Source organism: Ranitomeya imitator, chromosome 2 (genome assembly GCF_032444005.1).
Source record: "Ranitomeya imitator isolate aRanImi1 chromosome 2, aRanImi1.pri, whole genome shotgun sequence".
Lineage (NCBI taxonomy): Eukaryota > Metazoa > Chordata > Amphibia > Anura > Dendrobatidae > Ranitomeya > Ranitomeya imitator.
Window position 1 is genome coordinate 77,962,197 of NC_091283.1, and position 21,639 is coordinate 77,983,835.

The 21,639-nt window shown below is 44.1% G+C and overlaps 1 protein-coding gene across 1 annotated transcript in view; it reads left to right on the forward strand.

Moving 5' to 3' along the window:
- LOC138661963 (transmembrane 9 superfamily member 2-like) overlaps positions 1-21,639 on the forward strand; it is a 79,001-nt gene that overhangs the window by 47,086 nt on the left and 10,276 nt on the right. Inside the window, exons 11-14 of the mRNA XM_069747008.1 lie at positions 3,234-3,353; positions 3,924-3,981; positions 18,286-18,445; positions 20,452-20,603. Of these exons, the coding sequence (XP_069603109.1) occupies positions 3,234-3,353; positions 3,924-3,981; positions 18,286-18,445; positions 20,452-20,603 (490 nt within the window). The remainder of the gene's footprint in view (positions 1-3,233; positions 3,354-3,923; positions 3,982-18,285; positions 18,446-20,451; positions 20,604-21,639) is intronic.

The window sequence follows — 21,639 nt, forward strand, 5'->3', positions numbered from 1 at the left end:
TTGTGATCTGTTTTTCCTATGATTGTCTAGGACGTTCATTTCTGTCATAAGTTGGTAGAAAAGTATGAAGCGGGCCCTGGAGAAAAACTTGCTTCATAAGCAGCATTTGCCCTCTGTTACATGGTTGACACCTGTCTGTAACTGCAGCGACTGGAGCTTGCTCCGATCGCTGATAGGCCATTTAATTGGCTAAACTACAATCTCTGAGAATAACTTCTAAATAATGTCATTGCCAGTGCGCATCTGTCCTCCATGGCGCGACAGCGGTGAGCCAATGGATTAGCATTGCAGCCAAAGGTCTGTGTACGGCCTCCTTACCCCTTAGGCCTCCTGTGAAGCTCAGCCACTGGCTGTGTTTCATGGGAGAACTGTGATTTAGCTATACACTTCTATACAGCAATATTGCAGGATAGGTGATGAGATGATCACAGGTTCAAGTCCTCAAACTGGACTAAAACGTTTAAAAAAAAAAAAAATGAAAAAAAATTAAAATCGCATCTTTTTCCCCCTTCGAAATAAATGAATAAAAATAAACTATTATCTTTAGTATCGATGTGAAAAGAAATTATTTAAATCGTAAGTTATATGCTGGGGTAAAAAAAAAAAAAACTTAGGCTCATATGGTTATCTTGATGGGAAGATAAAAAGTTATGGCTTTTTAGAGGAAATGGAGGGAAAATGAAATCGTCAAAGCTCATGTCTCTGCTTCGATGTGGGCCCGCACTTGATGATGATTTAATCAGCCATCAAGTGATTTTAACAGGCGCGGGTAGATCGGTGCTGCGCTCGCTGCTGTTAACATTACCGTATTTTTCGGACTATAAGACGCACCGGACTATAAGGCGCACCCAGGTTTTAGAGGTGGAAAATGGGGAAAAAAAATATTTGAAGCAAAAAAATGTGGTAAAATATTTAATAACCTACTACTATATATAATAACACCACATATAATAGTATGTTATTATGTTGGAAGCTGCGGGACCAGTGTGGTGTCTGTACAGCACTATATGAAGATGCTGGAGGGTGAGTATAAGAATGGGGGCACAGGGCTTATATTGAAAGCACCACTCCAGCACTGCAAAATAACACTGGAGTGCTGCTTTAAAATCCCATGGGAGAACTATTACTCCCAGCATGTCCTGCAGATCCTATGACATGCTGGGAGTTATAGTTCACCAAAGGAGTGGCAGAGTGCTTTATTGTGTTTTGGAAAGACTAACCTCATAATTGTGGCAGCCAGCCACACTGTGGTGTGAGGTAAAAGCATTCCATGACTGCACACAGAGCCCTCCCTCTTGTTTCCTTTCCACAGCACAGGTTATGAGGAAGCTGCAGATTCTAGTGGAGAGCCTGAAGGACCTGTGATGATGTCAAGAAGAGGGAGGGCTCTGAGCTGCCATGTGATGCTCCAGCCCGCCCACTCCTGACATCAAACAGGTCCTGTTTGTGCACAGCACTGGTGTTCAGCCAAGGCATGGCAGGCAGGTATGCAGCGATCTCTCTCCTCTGGCCCCTGCTGCTGCTGCCTCCTCCCCCGGACACACAGACCTCCCCAGCTGCTGCAGGAATCAGCGCTGGGGAAGCCATGTGTGTCTGTGCTTAAGTGCAGTATTCATTTGCTGCTCCTGGCTCACTGCTCAGCTGATAGGTGGGCGGGGAGCCGCTAATGAATATTCACTGCACTTAAGCAGGAACACACATGGCTTCCCCAGCACTGATTCCGGGCAGCAGGGACATCCCGAAGTGTCATAACAGTGCGATCCCACTCACTGCTGCCCACCTCCCCACATGCTACATCCGTATCATAAGGCGCACCCACACTTTCCTCCCAAATTTGGAGGAAAAAAAGTGCGTCTTATGGTCGGAAAAATACGGTAAATATTGCTGTCAATCACTGACAGCGGGATTTAACAGGCACCGACTGGAAGTGCATCATTAGTCCCACATATTGGTGTCTCTGTTACGTAATTGGGGGTCGCCGATATGTTTCCATGACAGCTGGGGGGTCTACTGATGCCCCCCCCCTTGCCTGTGATTACGATTCTCCTGTGAATACTGGCTCATGGCCGGCATTCATAGGAGATTGGCATTACTACTAAGTACGGTACATGCGAATGGATGATTACAGCTTCAAGTTTCCTAAAGGGGGGGGGGGACTATTGAAGCCCGTAAAAAGTGTGGGGCAAAAAAAGTTGTTAAAAACACAAAAGACAAGTTCAAATCGCTCGCATTTTTGCCCCATTGAAAAAAAGTTTGTAAAAAAAAATACAGATATCTGCATTGCTGCTTTTTAAGATATGTCCGCTCTATCAAAATATAAAAACAATCAGATCGGTAAATAGTGTAACAAAAAAAACCCTCAAAACGCCAGAATTACGGGTTTTTTTGGCCACCACAACATTGCATTAAAATACGATAAGAGGCGATCAAGACATCGTATCTTTCCCAAAATGGTATTAGTAAAAATGTCAGCTCAAGCTGCAAAAAAATAAGCCCTCTCACAGCCCCAGATCCCGAAATATATGAAAATGCTACAGTTCTCGGAAAATGGCAACATAAACATTTTTTTTTTTTCTTAGAAATTTCAGAATTTCTTTTCATTACTAAAAAAAAAAAAAAAAACCCCTACGGTATAAATGTTTGGTATCTGCATACTCGTACTGACCTGGATTATCATAATGGATAATGGCAGGTCAGTTTTACCGTATAGTGAACATCGTAAATTAAAAAAAATAAATAAAAAAACACAATTGTGGAATTGCACTCTTTTTGCAAATTCACAGCACTTGGATTTTTTTCCGGTTTTACAATACACTATATGATAAAATCAATGATGTCATTCAAAAGGTCATCTTGTCCTGCAAAAAACAAGCCCTCATACGGCTATGTGAACGGAAAAGTGAAAAAAAGTTATGGTTCTTGGAAGAAAAGGGAGGAAAAAACGAAAGCTAAAAAAGAAAAAAAAAATGGAAAGTCATGAAAAGGGGTTAAAATTGCAATCTTAAAAAAAATTGTCACCTCTATCTTTTATGGGCGCTGCAAGCCCTTGGTAATAAATCGTGATCCTTATCTGTTACTTACATATTTGGCAACCACTTCATGTTTCACCACCCGCCTCTAGTGTAAATTAAGGGGAGATTAGTTCCAAAGTGATTATTCACAGTATAACTATGTACGTGCCGACTTCACGATCACTTCACTGTAATAACCTCGCTAATTCCTTTTCCCTCCAGTCCTGGCCTGTCTTGGATTTCTGTCTCCTGCTAACAGAGGAGCATTGATGACCTGTTCTGTTGTGTTGTGGGTCTTGTTGGGGACCCCTGCTGGGTACGTGTCTGCCCGGATGTATAAGAGTAAGTAACATTTGATATCACTACTTTCTGAAATGTACGGTTTATTTCCATTTGAAGTATGCAGTGCCGATCTGTGTTTAGTTCATAAAGTATAATGTGTTTTACATTGCGCTGTTCACGGGTTATTTTCAATACAGTAGTTTATCCCCAGTTTGTGGGCTAGAGAATACCTTGCTAATCACTCTGGGGGTCCCAGCATTCAGACCCAATGACCTGGAGGATAGGGCTCTCGGCACGCCGGCATGGCCAGGGCTCTTGGCATTGCCAGCTCGGCATCGGCTCCATTTCTTGCCTATGGGAATGCCATTAATGGCACTGTACTTGGCTATCTCTGGCAGTCACATCGATGATGAATGGTGCAGAGGTCAAGCAAAGAATATGTCAAGTTTCCATCAAGTTTCCATCCAAACTCCTAAGTTTCATTGAGTAACTGCAGTCTGTATCCTATGTCACTGTACTTTGAATATTAGTCACATCACTGTTAAAACCTATTTAGGCAGTTTACATGTGTATGTAATTACCAGTGGTTTGATATTCAGACACTCAATTATTGTTAATTATATCTTCCAGCATTTGGTGGTGAGAAATGGAAATCCAACGTGTTGCTGACAGCCCTGTTGTGTCCGGGGTAGGTTGTTTCCATGATTTTCATAGGCTTTAGTATGAAGCAGTAAGTGAATACAAAACTTTATCTCTGTAAAGCAAACTGAAGTGTTAAAAGAGGAATTTATCATCAGAAAACCACTTATTGGGTCAATCTGGTTTGAATGATAATTGTATTTTCTAATTGTCAGGAATAAAAACAGTATGTGCAGGAGATTTCTGAAATCTCACAGCATTTGCGGGTACTGTAAAACGCAGCTTTTCATTTTCTTTAAAAACAAAACGCAACGTGTTACCATAGCATTGGTGCTGTTTGATATATCTGTCCAGAGCATATAGTCCATCAGATCCTACCGGAAGTGGGGCCCGATATGTGGTCAGTCCTGCACTGACAAGACAGTGTAGTACACCGCACTACTAAAGTACTGCAGTGTGTTACTTTCACGCCGTGTGCTCTTCTACGAGTCCAATGGTGAGGAGGAAATGACGGGGATCTGGTCTATAACTACGATCAACCCACCTGATTGCATTAGTGCAATGCCCAAGGGCACGTCCCCTCACTTGTCCAGATGGACAAACACGAAGGTGAATTAAAACAGACATTTACAAGAAACAACTAATTATAAAAATAACTAAACATAGACTATTCTATAAGAATACTGTTATATCATATTTCTCAATAAAACCAATAAGGCGTTGTGCCTGCGATCATATTATCTACCTGGCTTCTGTGTGTAGGAGGCGTCTTATGTAAGTCTCCTCCCTGGTCAGGTAATTCTGCCTTTCTCGGTCTCCCATGACAGCACTACGGAGAGAGGGGATCCGCCCTTCAGGGACAGGAAACCTACAGATATAAGGGCGGTACCTCTCCCTCGCATCAGTTGGTTTCCTGTCCCTGAACAGGGAACCTCTTTCCGGTGGTACCTGTTATGAAGACCGATGGACCGGGACCGGGCGGTCGAGTACCGGCAGCGAGGAGGCTCCTGCCGCGGCTTGTCCGGCTCCCGAAGCCGCCACCGCTGGAACCGAGGGGTTCTTCAGGGTGAGCGGAGGGAGAACGCCGCCGATTCTGATAGAGGAAGGGGCGCTGGATCACCCGGAGCTTCTGTGCCGACAAGCGCACGCTCCGGGTGTACTAAGATGGCCCCGCTCCGGAAATGCGGCAGGACTTCCGGGTCATCGCCGCGCGCATGCGCGGTAGCTTCTCTTCTCCCTGGACGTGACGCAGGACCGGAAGTGCGGGGGAACGCCGGAGGTGGCGCCAAATACAAATAGGGAGATGGTGCACACACAGTTGTCGCACCATCTCCCTGTAAATCATGGAGGACAGCGATCCACAGGAGCTGCAGCCTAGGCAGCAGCACCACAAGAAGACAGACCCTAAGAGTGCTAGGAGTGGGTCTAGCAGCCGTTCTACACAGCGCAGCAGGTCTGCTGCGAAGACTAGTTCACCTCCTCGGGAACCTTCCATTCCAGACCCAGGGCCCCCTCCAGAACCGGTACCTGCCTGCACGTCCGAATGGTGAGTTGATCTTCGTGAATGTATATATTATAATGGGGCTCCCTCTTCTCCCTTAATAGGGAAAGAAGAAGCTGGAGAAAAGGAAAAACAAATCCTGCCCCATCTGTGACAAAGCTTTACCAGTAGCCTGGGACAAAAAGCTTTGTAAATCATGTACCCAGCGTGTGCTATGTGAGGAGACTCCCGACTTTGCATCCGAGCTAAAAAATATTATTAGATCTGAGGTTCAGAATGCTGTATCTTCCTCCAAAAAAGGGAAAGATAAAGTAAAGGAAACAGCACAATCCCACTCTGTCCGATCCTCATCTGATGACGCAGATTCGGACGACTCTGACTCCTCCCTATCCTCCTCCGAGGAAGATTCAGGCCGACATTGTTTTCCACTCGAGGAAGTGGATGCCTTAGTGAGAGCTGTTAGGGCTACTATGGGGGTGGAGGAGCCTAAACCTGACTAAACAGCCCAAGACGTTATGTTTGGTGGCTTGGGACAAAAAAAACGGAAAACCTTTCCTTTAAATCCCAATGTCCAATCCCTAATTAAAAAAGAATGGGAAAAACCAGATAGGAGAAACTCTTCAGTGCCCTCGCTTAAAAGAAAGTATCCCTTCGAAGATGACGCATCCACTTCCTGGGATAAGGCACCAAAGTTGGATGTAGTGGTGGCAAAAGCCTCGAAAAAATTTGCGCTCCCGTTCGAGGACATGGGTACCCTTAGAGACCCTTTAGATAAAAAAGCAGACACATTTCTTAAAGGGGCATGGGAATCGGCTGGGGGTAGCTTGAGGCCTACTGTTGCGGCTACCTGCACCTCCAGATCTCTGATGGTATGGATCGATCAATTAGAGAGTCAAATTAGAGACGGGCTACCCAGGAATAAATTACTGGATTCTATCCCTGCAATCAGAGCAGCAGCAGCATTCCTGGCGGACTCCTCGGCAGACTCCGTACGGTTAACATCTAAGGCCGCTGCTCTCTCCAACGCAGCCAGAAGAACCTTATGGCTCAAAAGCTGGCCTGGGGATCTCCAGACAAAGCTAAAGCTATGTTCTATTCCGTGTGAAGGAAATTTTCTGTTTGGAGAGACCCTGGATGATATTCTCCAAAAAGCAGGAGACAAAAAGAAAGGGTTTCCAAATTTGGGCCCAGCCCCATTCAGGCAGTCCTTTCGGAATCGGAGATTTTTCTACCGCAGACCCCCCAGGGAGCAGAATAAATGGGAAGAAGGCAGGAGAAGGGATAGAGGTTACCTCTTTGGCAACACCTCTCGTGACAAAAAAACCGCCAAATGACATTGTGCCTACGGTAGGGGGAAGACTCACATCTTTCCTTCCCGCCTGGGAGAAAATATCCAACAACACCTGGATTCTAAACATCATACAGTACGGTCTAAAAATAGATTTTATTTCCTTTCCTCCCCGGAAGTATATAGAAACGAAAATAAGATCTTCAGTGGCAGAACAAGCAGCTTTAGAGAGAGAAATCATGTCCCTACTGCAAAAATCTGTGATTCAAGAAATCCCTCCTCAGGAAGTAGGAGAAGGGTTTTTTTCCCCTCTTTTTTTAGTACCAAAACCCGACGGGTCCTTTCGGACCATTATAAATCTAAAAAACCTGAACAAATACGTAAAAAATTACAAATTCAAAATGGAAACAATAAAGTCCACCATAAAAATCCTGTTTCCGAATTGCTACATGGTCGTGATAGACCTAACCGATGCATATTATCATGTGCCCATCCACAATCAGTCTCAAAAATTCCTGAGATTGGCAGTTTCCATAAAAGGACAATTAAGATGTTTTCAGTACAGAGCTCTTCCGTTCGGAATCTCTATAGCCCCTCGAATATTCACGAAGGTAATAGCGGAAATGATGGCCCACATAAGGGAACAAAATATATTAATAGTCCCTTACCTAGACGACTTTCTCATCGTAAGCAACTCGGCCCAAAGTTGCAAAGAACAGAGGGACCGGGTAATGACTATCTTGACGGACTTGGGGTGGCTCATAAACTTAAAAAAATCAAAGTTGGAACCCTGTCAAGTACAGGAGTTCCTAGGTCTGACATTAGACTCCCGAGTACAAGAATGCCGACTTCCAAACCCCAAAAAAGACAACATATTAGCCATGATAACGCGAACTTTTCACCATCCTTCCATGACTCTAAGGAGAGCAATGTCACTACTAGGCTCTCTGTCCTCATGCCTACCAGCGATACCCTTTGCACAGTTCCACACAAGAGAATTTCAGTGGCACGTACTCGAATGGCAGTCAATACTAAAAGACAAATTGGAAAGTCAAATCACCCTGAGTTCCTCAGTTATTCATTCCCTTCGTTGGTGGGCAGAGAGCCTAAACTTATCAAAGGGAGTTCCTTGGGTGACACAAATATCCCGGGTGATAACAACCGATGCGAGTCCCACAGGGTGGGGGGCTCATATGGGGGACAGAGTGGCCCAGGGAACCTGGTCAGTTCAGGAAATATCAGCATCCTCAAACCAAAAAGAACTTTGGGCAGTGCTTCAGGCTCTTTTTTCTTTTCTAACCTATATTCAGGGACATCATGTCCGAATTTTTTCGGACAACAAAGTGACTGTAGCGTATATAAACCACCAGGGAGGAACAAGGTCTCAGGCACTCATGAGTTCTTCAGCCAAAATTTTCAACCTTGCAGAAGAAAATCTACTATCCCTCTCTGCGCTACACATTCAAGGTTCAAACAACGAGAGAGCAGATTACCTGAGTCGATCGCTGTTAAAACAAGGAGAGTGGTCCCTAAACCATTCCATCTACGATCAGATCACAAAAATGTGGGGAGCACCGACAATAGATCTATTCGCCAATTACAAAAACAAAAAGGTGAACAAATTCTGCTTGTTGAACCCGGTATGGAATCCACAGGCTCTAGATGCCTTTATGATTCCGTGGACTCAAAAATTAACTTATGCCTTTCCTCCAACTATTCTGATCCCGGCAGTCATTCGGAAAGTCAGAGAGGACAAAGCGAAAATGATCCTCATAGCCCCGTTCTGGCCAAAAAGGACGTGGTTCTCCTGGCTGAGGATGCTTTCGGTCTCGGACCCATGGGTCCTGCCGAATATACCAGACCTTCTACATCAAGGGCCGATCTTCCACCCACAGGAATCGAACTTACATTTGACAGCCTGGTTTTTGAACGGAGACTATTAAAAGAAAGAGGTTTCTCGGATAACTTAGTTACCACGTTGTTAAAAAGTAGAAAACCCATCACTACTAAAATATATGGGAAAACTTGGAAAAAATTTCTGTCCGTCTCCAAAGTAAAAGTCCAAGATGGGCCCTCAATTCCTAAAATACTGGAGTTCCTACAAAAAGGTCTGGAACAGGGGTTGTCGGTTAGTACTCTTAAAGTACAAATAGCAGCTCTAGGAGCACTCTATAACCACAATATTGCGGCCAACCCATGGATAATTAGATTTGTTAAGGCGGTGACAAGATCAAAGCCATTAGTCGCTCAGAAAGTGCCCTCATGGGACTTAAATTTAGTCCTCTCAGCATTAACGGGTTCTCCATTCGAACCCATAGAGTCGATTTCCATTAAAACTCTATCACTTAAAACCATTCTCTTGGTAGCGTTAACATCCGCATGCAGAATAAGTGACATTCAAGCCTTATCCTCTAATCCACCCTTCACTAAAATATTAGATGATAGTCACTCTTAGACCTGACCCGGCCTATTTGCCAAAAGTGGCATCAAAATTCCATAGGTCATAAGTCTCCCTGCCATCCTTTTGTCCAAACCCAAAAAATGAGAGAGAGCAAAACTTCCATATCTAGACGTCAGAAGGTGCCTAATCCAATACTTAGATTCCACCAGAGAGTATAGGAAGGAAAGCTCTCTGTTTGTCTGTTTCCAGGGTCCCAGAAAAGGATTTCGGGCATCCAAGGGTTCTTTGGCGAGGTGGATAAAGGAGGCGATAGTCTTGGAATATTCATCCTCGGGGAATACGATCCCAGATGGTATAAGAGCACATTCCACAAGAGCAGTAGCTACCTCATGGGCTGAGAGGTCAGAGGTATCAATAGAGCAAATCTGTAAAGCGGCCACCTGGTCATCACCATTGACCTTTTTTAGACACTATAGATTAAATCTAGCCTCTGTGTCTGACTTAACCTTCGGACGAAGGGTTCTCGAGGCGGTGGTCCCTCCCTAAGCTTAGTCTCTGCAATTCTCTCCGTAGTGCTGTCATGGGAGACCGAGAAAGTCGTAGTTACTCACCGATAACGGTGTTTCTCGGAGCCCATGACAGCACTCGCTTATTCCCTCCCATCACGTGTGCGGTGAGCACCTTTAATTACATATAATTTATATACTGTATATAGTTTGAGTATAGGCACGGGGTTCCTCTTTTAAGAAATGTTGTAATATGATTTTTTCTCTGTTGTAAACTAACCTGGAGGTCCTCCGATGCTCTGTAAACCAACTGATGCGAGGGAGAGGTACCGCCCTTTTATCTGTAGGTTTCCTGTCCCTGAAGGGCGGATCCCCTCTCTCCGTAGTGCTGTCATGGGCTCCGAGAAACACCGTTATCGGTGAGTAACTACGACTTTTTCAATCCTGCAAAACACATGACTCTGGGGTTACCTGCATGCACCTCATGTATGTGCTCAACTGATGTGCTTGCACCTTTCCTCATGGAAAGAGATGTAAAATGGAGGTTGGATGGTCTTACCAATATAGAAGAAACAACATGGACAGAGCATGATACGTACAATATAACAGGTTCTACAGGAAATGAAGTTGTTATCCTGGTGTGTAATATCACCTATCTGTAAAACTTGATCAGTGAGGTGATAAGGAAAAGCCAATTTTGGCAAACTTGTTTCTTGCTGAGCTTGAAGACACATTTGTGTTCTTTCAGAACCCTTTGTAAATGCATCAGACTTTACATGAGATATGTGGACCACCTCTTCATCGTCTGGGCTGGGGATCAGGACGCGTTTGCAGAATTTGTCAGATCTGAACTCTGCCATCACAATGAATATGAAGTTCACATCGGTGTTTGGGGTTCTAGTTTGTTTTTTAGGATGGAGAACTATAGATATGTGAAGGCCTCCTTGTCACAGAGATGTACAGAAAGCCTTCTTCGTCCAATTCTTTACTGCACTATAATGGTGCGCATCCAGCCCATACTAAAAAAGCCTAAAGGTACCGTCACACTAAACGATATCGCTAGCGATCCGTGACGTTGCAGCGTCCTGGCTAGCGATATCGTTCAGTTTGACACACAGCAGCGATCAGAATCCTGCTGTGATGTCATTGGTCGCTGAAGAAAGTCCAGCACTTTATTTCGTCGCTGGACTTCCTGCTGACATCGCTGAATCGGCAGGGCCGCGCTTAGTAACCCGATGTTTACCCTGGTTACCAGCGTAAAAAAAAAAAAATAACACTACATACTTACCTTCCGCTGTCTGTCCCTCGGCGCTCTGCTTCTCTGCCCTGTGTTAAGCACAGCGGCCGGAAAGCAGAGCGGTGACGTCACCGCTCTGCTTTCCGGCCGCTGTGCTCACAGTCAGTGCAGGAAAGCACAGCGCCGGGGACAGACAGCAGAAGGTAAGTATGTAGTGTTTTTTTTTTTTTTTTTACTTTTACGCTGGTAACCAGGGTAAACATTGGGTTACTAAGCGCGGCCCTGCGCTTAGTAACCCGATGTTTACCCTGGTTACCGGGGACCTCGGGATCGTTGGTCGCTGGAGAACTGTCTGTGTGACAGCTCTCCAGCGACCAAACAGCGACGCTGCAGCGATCCGGATCGTTGTCGGTATCGCTGCAGCGTCGCTTAGTGTGACGGTACCTTTACCCTGTAGCCAGTTCCTGAGATTGAAAAGAATCAACAGCAAAAAAAAACAGGTTCTTGGAGGATATCTAAAGGCCACAATGGATACTCCCTTGATGGAACTGATATATTTTCTCAGGGTGATCTCCTACAGAGAGATTCCAGTTTTTTAGTTTTAAATTCGGACTTCTAGATAAACAGATCAGGGTGGCCATCACCAAAAACTGGCATATCCTCGAAAAAGATGAGAAGATGAGCAGAAGTAGTAGCCCAAAAACCCTTCATATCCTTTAGAACAGTGTTCCCCAACTCCAGTCCTCGTGAGCCACCAACAGGTCATGTTTTCAGGATTTCCTTAGTATTGCCCAGGTGATGGAGTTAATGCAGAAGCAGGTGATGAAATTGTCACCTGTGAAATACTAAGAGATAGTGTTGAGCGATACCGTCCGATACTTGAAAGTATCGGTATCGGATAGTATCGGCCGATACCCGAAAAATATCGGATATCGCCGATACCGATATCCGATACCAATACAAGTCAATGGGACATCAAGTATCGGAATGTATCCTCATGGATCCCAGGGTCTGAAGGAGAGGAAACTCTCCTTCAGGCCCTGGGATCCATATTAAAGTGTAAAATAAAGAATTAAAATAAAAAATATTGTTATATTCACCTCTCCGGCGGCCCCTGGACATCAGCGGGAGGATCCGGCGTCCGGCACGGCTTCTTTCTTCAAAATGCGCGCCTTCAGGACCTGTGGAATGACGTCCCGGCTTCTGATTGGTCGCGTGCCGCCCATGTGACCGCCACGCGACCAATCAGAAGCCGCGACGTCATTCCTCAGGTCCTAAAAGGCGCTCATTCTAGGACTTTAGCTGAGGAATGACGTCGCGGCTTCTGATTGGTCGCGTGGCGGTCACATGGGCGGCACGCGACCAATCAGAAGCCGGGACGTCATACCACAGGTCCTGAAGGCGCGCATTTTGAAGAAAGAAGCCGTGCCGGACGCCGGATCCTCCCGCTGATGTCCAGGGGCCGCCGGAGAGGTGAATATAACAATATTTTTTATTTTAATTCTTTATTTTACACTTCCGATACCGATACCCGATATCACAAAAATCTCGGATCTCGGTATCGGAATTCCGATACCGCAAGTATCGGCCGATACCCGATACTTGCGGTATCGGAATGCTCAACACTACTAAGAGATCCTGAAAACATGACCTGTTGGTAGGTCTTGAGGAGCGGAGTTGAGAAACACTGCTTTAGAAGAAGGATTAGTCTTAAAGGGAAGGTGCCACCAGTTTTCTTGTATTTTGTTTTTTTGTGAAATTAAGCTTAAAATAGTTATTAAAACGTATTAATGCAATGTTTGCACTGTTTGCAAACATTTCTATATGAAAAATATTATATATTTTTCTACAAATATACATATTTACCACTAGGGGGAGCATTTTCCGTTTTAGACCTCAAGCAGCTATAGTAAGATTTAGCAGCTCTGCCCCAGGGATATTAGACCACCCAAAAGGGGAGGGAAATGGTGATGTCAGCAGTTACTGCCCCAACAGTAAGAATGAAGAGCAGCATCACAGGGCAGCACCATTTTGTGTGTGACTGCCCTGTGACCTGCTATCACCAGCAGTTACTGCATCAGAGGCACAGCTAGTTTACAGAGGAGCAGAACACAGTGGGCTCAGCAGCATCTGGACCCAAGAAGAGTGAAGACATCTGGTGTGCATGGAGCAGCATTAGGAGCTGTCTGGGACTCATCCCTATGTAGCATGCATGTAGCATGCATGTATGCAGCATGTATGCAGCATGCATGTATGTAGCACGTATGTATGGAGTATTTTTTTTTTTTCATTCAACACATTAGCCGGATGATGGGACTATTACTGTCCCATAATTGGCTAATGTGTCAATCACTGTCATTGTAGCAGGCAGGACTTGTAGTCCCATCGGACGATGCTTGCACACACGCATAGAGAACCCCCCACGCCGCACAGAGAGGGAGAGTGACACAGGGGGAGAGTGCAGTTTACCGGAGATCACTGGGACTGTGTGCAAGTGGGGAGGCGGAGACAGAGCAGAGGGAAGCACACAGGGCAGCGTGTGAGAGCAGAGGATGTCTGCTCAGAACCTGCAGTGCCTGGAGTACAGAGGAGCAGTCAGTGCTTCTGTCCTGCGATAGAGAGTAAGTGGAGCTCGGCAGATAGCACAGGGCTATAATAAAATGGCAGCTAGTCACACCTACAGCAGTGAGTTGTGCAGCCCACAGAGGCGTGCCCAGCTCACTGCTAATGCTGCTGCAATGTTACAGATAGGGTCCGAGCCGGTCTATTATCTCCTACGTCCATGGGGTGCCGTAATCTGACACTGATAGGGCCCTGCTACTGCTGCAAAACCAAGATGTCAGCCCCCAGTGCATTCTTTCTACTCATATAACACACGGAATCTGTTTTACATGCATTCAAATCTGGGTTATAACAGCATGTTATGCTACATTACATTGATTAATTAATAATCTACAAACGCGATACCTTCCCTTTAAAGGGAACCTGTCAGCAGGATTGTGCACAGTGACCTACACACCGTATCAGGTCGGCGCCGTTATACTGAATAAAATGATACCTTGGTTGATGAGATCCGTCTTGTGGTTGTTGTTCCTTAATCTTTATTTTCAGTTTGTAGTTTGAGATTCTCGTGCCCTAAGGCGTGGCTGGGGTATGTGGTGCTCGGATTAGATATTCATAATGCAGACTCCTGACAGGTCACTGCTCCCTCACTGACCTGCCCCCTAGTTTACATAATGAATAGACTAATGTGCGTATTTGAAAAAGAAACAATCCATCATAAACCTATGTATATAAAAAGATAAAAATACTATGGCTCCTGGAATGTAACGATTAAAAAAAGTCTTGGAAGCCCAGCGGTTAACGTAACACATTTTGATGGGTTTTTTTTGTTGTTATTTTTTTTTCCTTAGGTCACCTATGTATTAAAACAAAGAAAATCTTATAATTTTCACACTAGGCCTAGTATTACACTTCTATTTTCTGTTGAACACACACAGACATTAGCAGCACTAGACGCGATAAGACCCCTATTTGTTTGTATAAACTCTTTTCTGAGCATGCTCTGATCTGTGCAGAAGTTGTTGCTCCTCTCCTCCTTTGTGAATGGTGGAACTAAATCTACTTCATATATAGAGGTGTTAAATATCCAACTAATCCTGTCAGTAATGATAGCGAGACTGCTGTAAAGCCTTCTGTACACAGGAGGAAGCAAGATTTTAGTCTAAGGCTAGGTCCCCACGGTCAGGAATCGGCAGCGCTTTGGACGCAGCACATGTCCACTACATCCAAAACGCTGCCGACTTTTGAACGCAGGTGATTCCGCATGTGCTCATTGAATCGCGTAGAATCACCGTGCCGAATATATTGGACTGGTGATATTTTTCTTGCGGCGATTGAGCGTCTCCGCAAGATAAATAGACATGCTGCGATCTGGAAAGACGCTCCACATGTCCGTCTCCGCAGAGAAGCTGGAGGCGTCCGTGCACGCATAGTGGACGTGGGATTTCTTGAAATCCCATCTATTATGCTGTAACACCCAGCCGCTACGGGTTGTACTCTGCGGATGTACGCAGCATCTAACCCGTAGCGTTTACTGACCATGGGAACATACCCTAAGGCTTAGTTGTCAGTGATTATTCACAAGATTTCCAATTTTTGTTTTTAATATAGTAATATGGAAAATTGAATAATAATGTCAAATGTTGTGAGTAAACATTTCCATATACACCTAACTTAAAAATGTCATTTTCTGATTACGTATTCTCTGTAATGTTGTGTATGGAGGGCATTCTAAGGGACGCTATACTGGAGTATCTGAAGAGGAATAACCTCATGACCCAGTATCAGCACGGGTTTACTAGGGACCGTTCATGTCAGACTAATTTGATCAGTTTCTATGAAGAGGTAAGTTTCGGATTGGACCAAGGGAACCCAGTGGATATAGTGTATATGGACTTTTCAAAAGCTTTTGATACGGTGCCACACAAAAGGTTCATACATAAAATGAGAATAATGGGGATAGGGGAAAATATGTGCAAGTGGGTTGAGAGCTGGCTCAGGGATTGGAAACAAAGGGTGTTTATTAATGGAGCACACTCGGACTGGGTAGCGGTTAGCAGTGGGGTACCACAGGGGCCCTCTACTTTTTAACATATTTATTAATGACCTTGTAGGGGGCATTCAGAGTAGAATTTCAATATTTGCAGATGACACTAAACTCTGCAGGGTAATCAATACAGAAGAGGACAATTTTTTATATTACAGGATGATTTATGTAAATTAGAAGCTTGGGCTGATAAATGGCAAATGAGCTTTAATGGGGATAAATGTAAGGTCATGCACTTGGGTAGAAGTAATAAGATGTATAACTATGCGCTTAATTCTAAAACTCTGGGCAAAACCGTCAATGAAAAAGACCTGGGTGTATGGGTGGATGACAAACTCATATTCAGTGGCCAGTGGCCAGTGTCAGGCAGCTGCTTCAAAGGCAAATAAAATAATGGGATGCATTAAAAGAGGCATAGATGCTCATGAGGAGAACATAATTTTACCTCTATACAAGTCACTAGTTCGACCACACTTAGAATACTGTGCACAGTTCTGGTCTCTGGTGTATAAGAAAGACATAGCTGAACTAGAGCGGGTGCAGAGAAGAGCGACCAAGGTTATTAGAGGACTGGGGGGTCTGCAATACCAAGATAGGTTATTACACTTGGGGCTATTTAGTTTGGAAAAACGAAGACTAAGGGGTGATCTTATTTTAATGTTTAAATATATGAGGGGACAGTACAAAGACCTTTCTGATGATCTTTTTAATCATAGACTTGAAACAGGGACAAGGGGGTATCCTCTACGTCTGGAGGAAAGAAGGTTTAAGCATAATAACAGACGTGGATTCTTTACTGTAAGAGCAGTGACACTATGGAACTCTCTGCCGTATGATGTTGTAATGAGTGATTCATTACTTAAATTTAAGAGGGGACTGGATACCTTTCTGGAAAAGTATAATGTTACAGGGTATATACACTAGATTCCTTGATAGGGCGTTGATCCAGGGAACTAGTCTGATTGCCGTATGTGGAGTCAGGAAGGAATTTTTTTCCCCAATGTGGAGCTTACTCTTTGCCACATGGGTTTTTTTTGCCTTACATAGTAACATAGTTAGTAAGGCCGAAAAAAGACATTTGTCCATCCAGTTCAGCCTATATTCCATCATAATAAATCCCCAGATCTACGTCCTTGTACAGAACCTAATTGTATGATACAATATTGTTCTGCTCCAGGAAGACATCCAGGCCTCTCTTGAACCCCTCGACTGAGTTCGCCATCACCACCTCCTCAGGCAAGCAATTCCAGATTCTCACTGCCCTAACAGTAAAGAATCCTCTTCTATGTTGGTGGAAAAACCTTCTCTCCTCCAGACGCAAAGAATGCCCCCTTGTGCCGTCACCTTCCTTGGTATAAACAGATCCTCAGCGAGATATTTGTATTGTCCCCTTATATACTTATACATGGTTATTAGATCGCCCCTCAGTCGTCTTTTTTCTAGACTAAATAATCCTAATTTCGCTAATCTATCTGGGTATTGTAGTTCTCCCATCCCCTTTATTAATTTTGTTGCCCTCCTTTGTACTCTCTCTAGTTCCATTATATCCTTCATGAGCACCGGTGCCCAAAACTGGACACAGTACTCCATGTGCGGTCTAACTAGGGATTTGTACAGAGGCAGTATAATGCTCTCATCATGTGTATCCAGACCTCTTTTAATGCACCCCATGATCCTGTTTGCCTTGGCAGCTGCTGCCTGGCACTGGCTGCTCCAGGTAAGTTTATCATTAACTAGGATCCCCAAGTCCTTCTCCCTGTCAGATTTACCCAGTGGTTTCCCATTCAGTGTGTAATGGTGACATTGATTCCTTCTTCCCATGTGTATAACTTTACATTTATCATTGTTAAACCTCATCTGCCACCTTTCAGCCCAAGTTTCCAACTTATCCAGATCCATCTGTAGCAGAATACTATCTTCTCTTGTATTAACTGCTTTACATAGTTTTGTATCATCTGCAAATATCGATATTTTACTGTGTAAACCTTCTACCAGATCATTAATGAATATGTTGAAGAGAACAGGTCCCAATACTGACCCCTGCGGTACCCCACTGGTCACAGCGACCCAGTTAGAGACTATACCATTTATAACCACCCTCTGCTTTCTATCACTAAGCCAGTTACTAACCCATTTACACACATTTTCCCCCAGACCAAGCATTCTCATTTTGTGTACCAACCTCTTGTGCGGCACGGTATCAATCGCTTTGGAAAAATCGAGATATACCACGTCCAATGACTCACCGTGGTCCAGCCTATAGCTTACCTCTTCATAAAAACTGATTAGATTGGTTTGACAGGAGCGATTTCTCATAAACCCATGCTGATATGGAGTTAAACAGTTATTCTCATTGAGATAATCCAGAATAACATCCCTCAGAAACCCTTCAAATATTTTACCAACAATAGAGGTTAGACTTACTGGCCTATAATTTCCAGGTTCACTTTTAGAGCCCTTTTTGAATATTGGCACCACATTTGCTATGCGCCAGTCCTGCGGAACAGACCCCGTCGCTATAGAGTCCCTAAAAATAAGAAATAATGGTTTATCTATTACATTACTTAGTTCTCTTAGTACTCGTGGGTGTATGCCATCCGGACCCGGAGATTTATCTATTTTAATCTTATTTAGCCGGTTTCGCACCTCTTCGCGCCTTCCTCTGGATCAACATGTTAGGGCATGTTAGGTTAGGCTATGGGTTGAACTAGATGGACTTATAGTCTTCCTTCAACCTTAATAACTATGTAACTATGTATCTGCTCTGGATGATTGCTGGGTGGATGGTGAAGTTATCTTCTTGTTTTACAGAATTATTTTTGCTGATTTCTTTGTCATGAATGTCATTTTGTGGGCAAAAGGCTCCTCCGCTGCAATTCCGTTTGGCACGCTGGTGGCTGTCCTAGCCATGTGGATTGGCATCTCTGTCCCGCTAACATTCCTCGGAGCATATTTTGGATTTAAGGAGAGAGTAAGTATTCCACCTCAACATTTTTATATGCTAGAAATTACTATATAAGTGCTGTGATTATAGAATGCAGGAGATTGTGGTGGATTCCGAAACCAATGTAACTAAAGCTTTATTGGCACTGCAAAATCCAGAAATGGTAGTCTGTAAGGCCTGTGGATCTATTACCTCCCTGCACGCCTGGCTCCTCTTTTGAGCAGCCGGGCTGTCGCGAAGTTCGTGCATCACACCGCAATCATGATGTAAGGAGATTCGCAGATCGTCCAGCAGTCAATTACTGACCTTGGCTGATGGACTGGAGTCCTGCAAACCTATCCTCCTGCCTCTTATCTGGTATTTAGAATCTGCCCCCTTTTCCAGGCATCCTCAAAATGGCCAGAGTATCCTGAAAGATTGCTCAGAGTGTCCACCGGGATCGTGTCTCTGTGGATGTGTACAGCCCACGAATCCATCACTGCGCTTGGACTAACTTTCTGGCACATGTGTGAATATGCACCAAATGCTTATGCTTCTAATTTTGCCATGTTGTTTTTACTACACATGAAATGTTATTGAAGCGCTTTTTCGAGGGGCTTAAATGGCAGTACTATAGCCTTAACCAAGCTTATTGCTAAAATGCATCCACTCTTCTGTGCTGCTGCACGATTACAGCACAACTGGCCTTTCAGAAAATTACTGACCTGTCGGATCTTCTGATCAGTGGCGTCTGGGTGTTGATAGAGGAACTAGTGATGAGCGAGCGTGCTCACTACTTGAGTGAGCATTAGGATGCTCTGGTAGACAACAAGTATTACTGGTGATTGAACGCCATGTTTGAGTTTGCGCCCTGCATGTTTTGTGGTTGATAAACAGCCAATAAAAATGGGGGGAGGGGGCCCTTCCAGTGTATGGAAGGCAATCCCTGCATGTTTATTGGCTGTCATAACAGCCGTTAAACATGTGAGGCGGGAACTTGAACATGGCGCTCATGCACCAGTGATGCTCGCTGCGTACCCGAGCACCCCGATGCTAATCACTAAGAGACAACAATTGCTGAAACTATGGGACACATGTGCTCAGTCTAGTGAATTAGAAGTTGTTTCAACTTCTTGGCTAAAATTGCAAAGAGCTTTTAAAAACTAGCAGCTTTGCAGATTACCTCTTATTAAAAAGTTTCTGTGCTCAAGAAGGGATAGATTTAGTCTTGTAGTTTACAGCTCATTGCATAGGTTACCGGCCACCTCTACAGTCGATCAGAGATGTCCTGCTTCCTAGGCATGGAACGCGCTCTTGCGTCTATTGGCGCACAAGTGTAGCTCTGATCCGGTCAGCTTCGACGCCCCTGTGCTTCTCCAGTGCAAATGCCACCAGCCCCAACAGCACCCCTGAACTAGAGCGGATTAGTCCTCTCCTTTAAGTTCTGACCCGCTGGAACTTTGGTTAGCGGTGTTAGGGTCCCATGGAAAGAAATCATGCCCACGTTGAGCGTTTCTCTCCCTTCGCTTCTGTGGTTGGCGTTTCAACAGCTGAAACCCATCAATCAAAATGTGAGTTCTGCTTGAGGCAAGGTGACTTTGTTTTGTAGGAATCTGATGTGGACACTAGATGTCATTGTTCTTTTGGCGATTTGAGGTTTTCATTCTTGTGACCCAAGTAAAATTTCCACTTCTGTTTATACGTATGATTGTACGGCTCCTGTTCAATGTTCGTTAATTACTAAGAGAATAGTTTGACAATATTGTTAAATGGCGTATGCTGCAAAAATATCAAAAGCACTTCTGGATATCGAGAGACAGAGACTGGGAACTTCCGGCAATCCCTCAAACCAAGGAGCACAAGGGTGATACAAAGTCTACGGGTCCATGCACTGCTTTGCGTAGGCTGAATGCTTCCGCCCATTGGTTGAGCGATCTGTGGGGGTCTCTGGTTTAACGGTCGGCTACTCCTTCAATGTTATGAATTTTATGTCTGGTAACGAAATGGCAGCTTTCTAGTGTAGAGACCTGACTTTCATACTTGCATTTCCTTAGGCAGTCGAACACCCTGTTCGCACGAACCAAATTCCTCGTCAGGTTCCCACACAGTCTTTTTTTACCAAACCATTCCCGGGAATTATCATGGGAGGAATTTTACCTTTCGGATGTATTTTTATTCAGCTATTTTTCATTCTTAACAGCATTTGGTAAGTGCTTGCAATCTTCACTTGTATCAAAAGCACAACTGTATTTCTGTATATTGATGTATAACTGGTATCTTCAGCATTGGGCACTCTGGGAATTAGTGGCGACAGTCAGCATGTAACTCATGTATTGGAGTATTTTGGGTTAATTAATCACATTTACTTCTCCATTATTCACAGTGGGTGATTCAATTATTTTGGATAAATATTATTAAAAATGTAATTTGTATATTTCTAATACAGCTGCAATCAACATTATTCATCCTCATTGTAAATTAAGTTTATTAGTAAAATTTTTGCAAACTTTCTGCTGTTCTTAAACTAGGACAAAGTAAATGGCTGAATGCAACTAATATTACAAGTGGAGTCTCCAAATTACACACAAAATGATGCTTTTACCGACTACTGCTGTCTCAGAAGTATTCAACCCTTTATTGAAAGCATCTTTAGTACTTAGTAAAGCACCTCTGGCTGTTTTGAGCTGGTGCATCCGTGATGCCCAGCCAGACACCAGCTTCTGGCAGTGTTCCTGAGGAATCGTAGATTGTCTACAGCTCACTAATATTCTCAGGTTGTCAAGCGAGTGGTCCAAGAAGTTAAGCGATCACTGCCCTGTACAAACAAGGGAATAATAGAATAATATTTATATAGCACCAACATATTCCACAGCACATTACAATTCAGAGGTTCATATACAACAGTCATTTGTAACATAGTTAAAGATAATACAATAATTAAAGGTAAAGCAAATAAAGATACAAAGGCATTCAATGTTCCTAGAGACATATAGTTTGCAGCATCATTTGATTTTCCTTTGAGATTCTTTGTCACATGACTTCTGCAGCCAATCAAAGAACTCCCTGCCTACAGTGAAGCATGGTGATAGCTTGGTGATGCCTATAGTGAAACACTGTGGTGGCTCGGTGATGCCTACAGTGAAGCACGGTGCTGGCTCGGTGATACCTGCAGTGAAGCTCGGTGGTGCCTACTGTGACTCATGATGTTGGCTGTGTGATGTTCTAGAGCTGCTTGCTTCCTC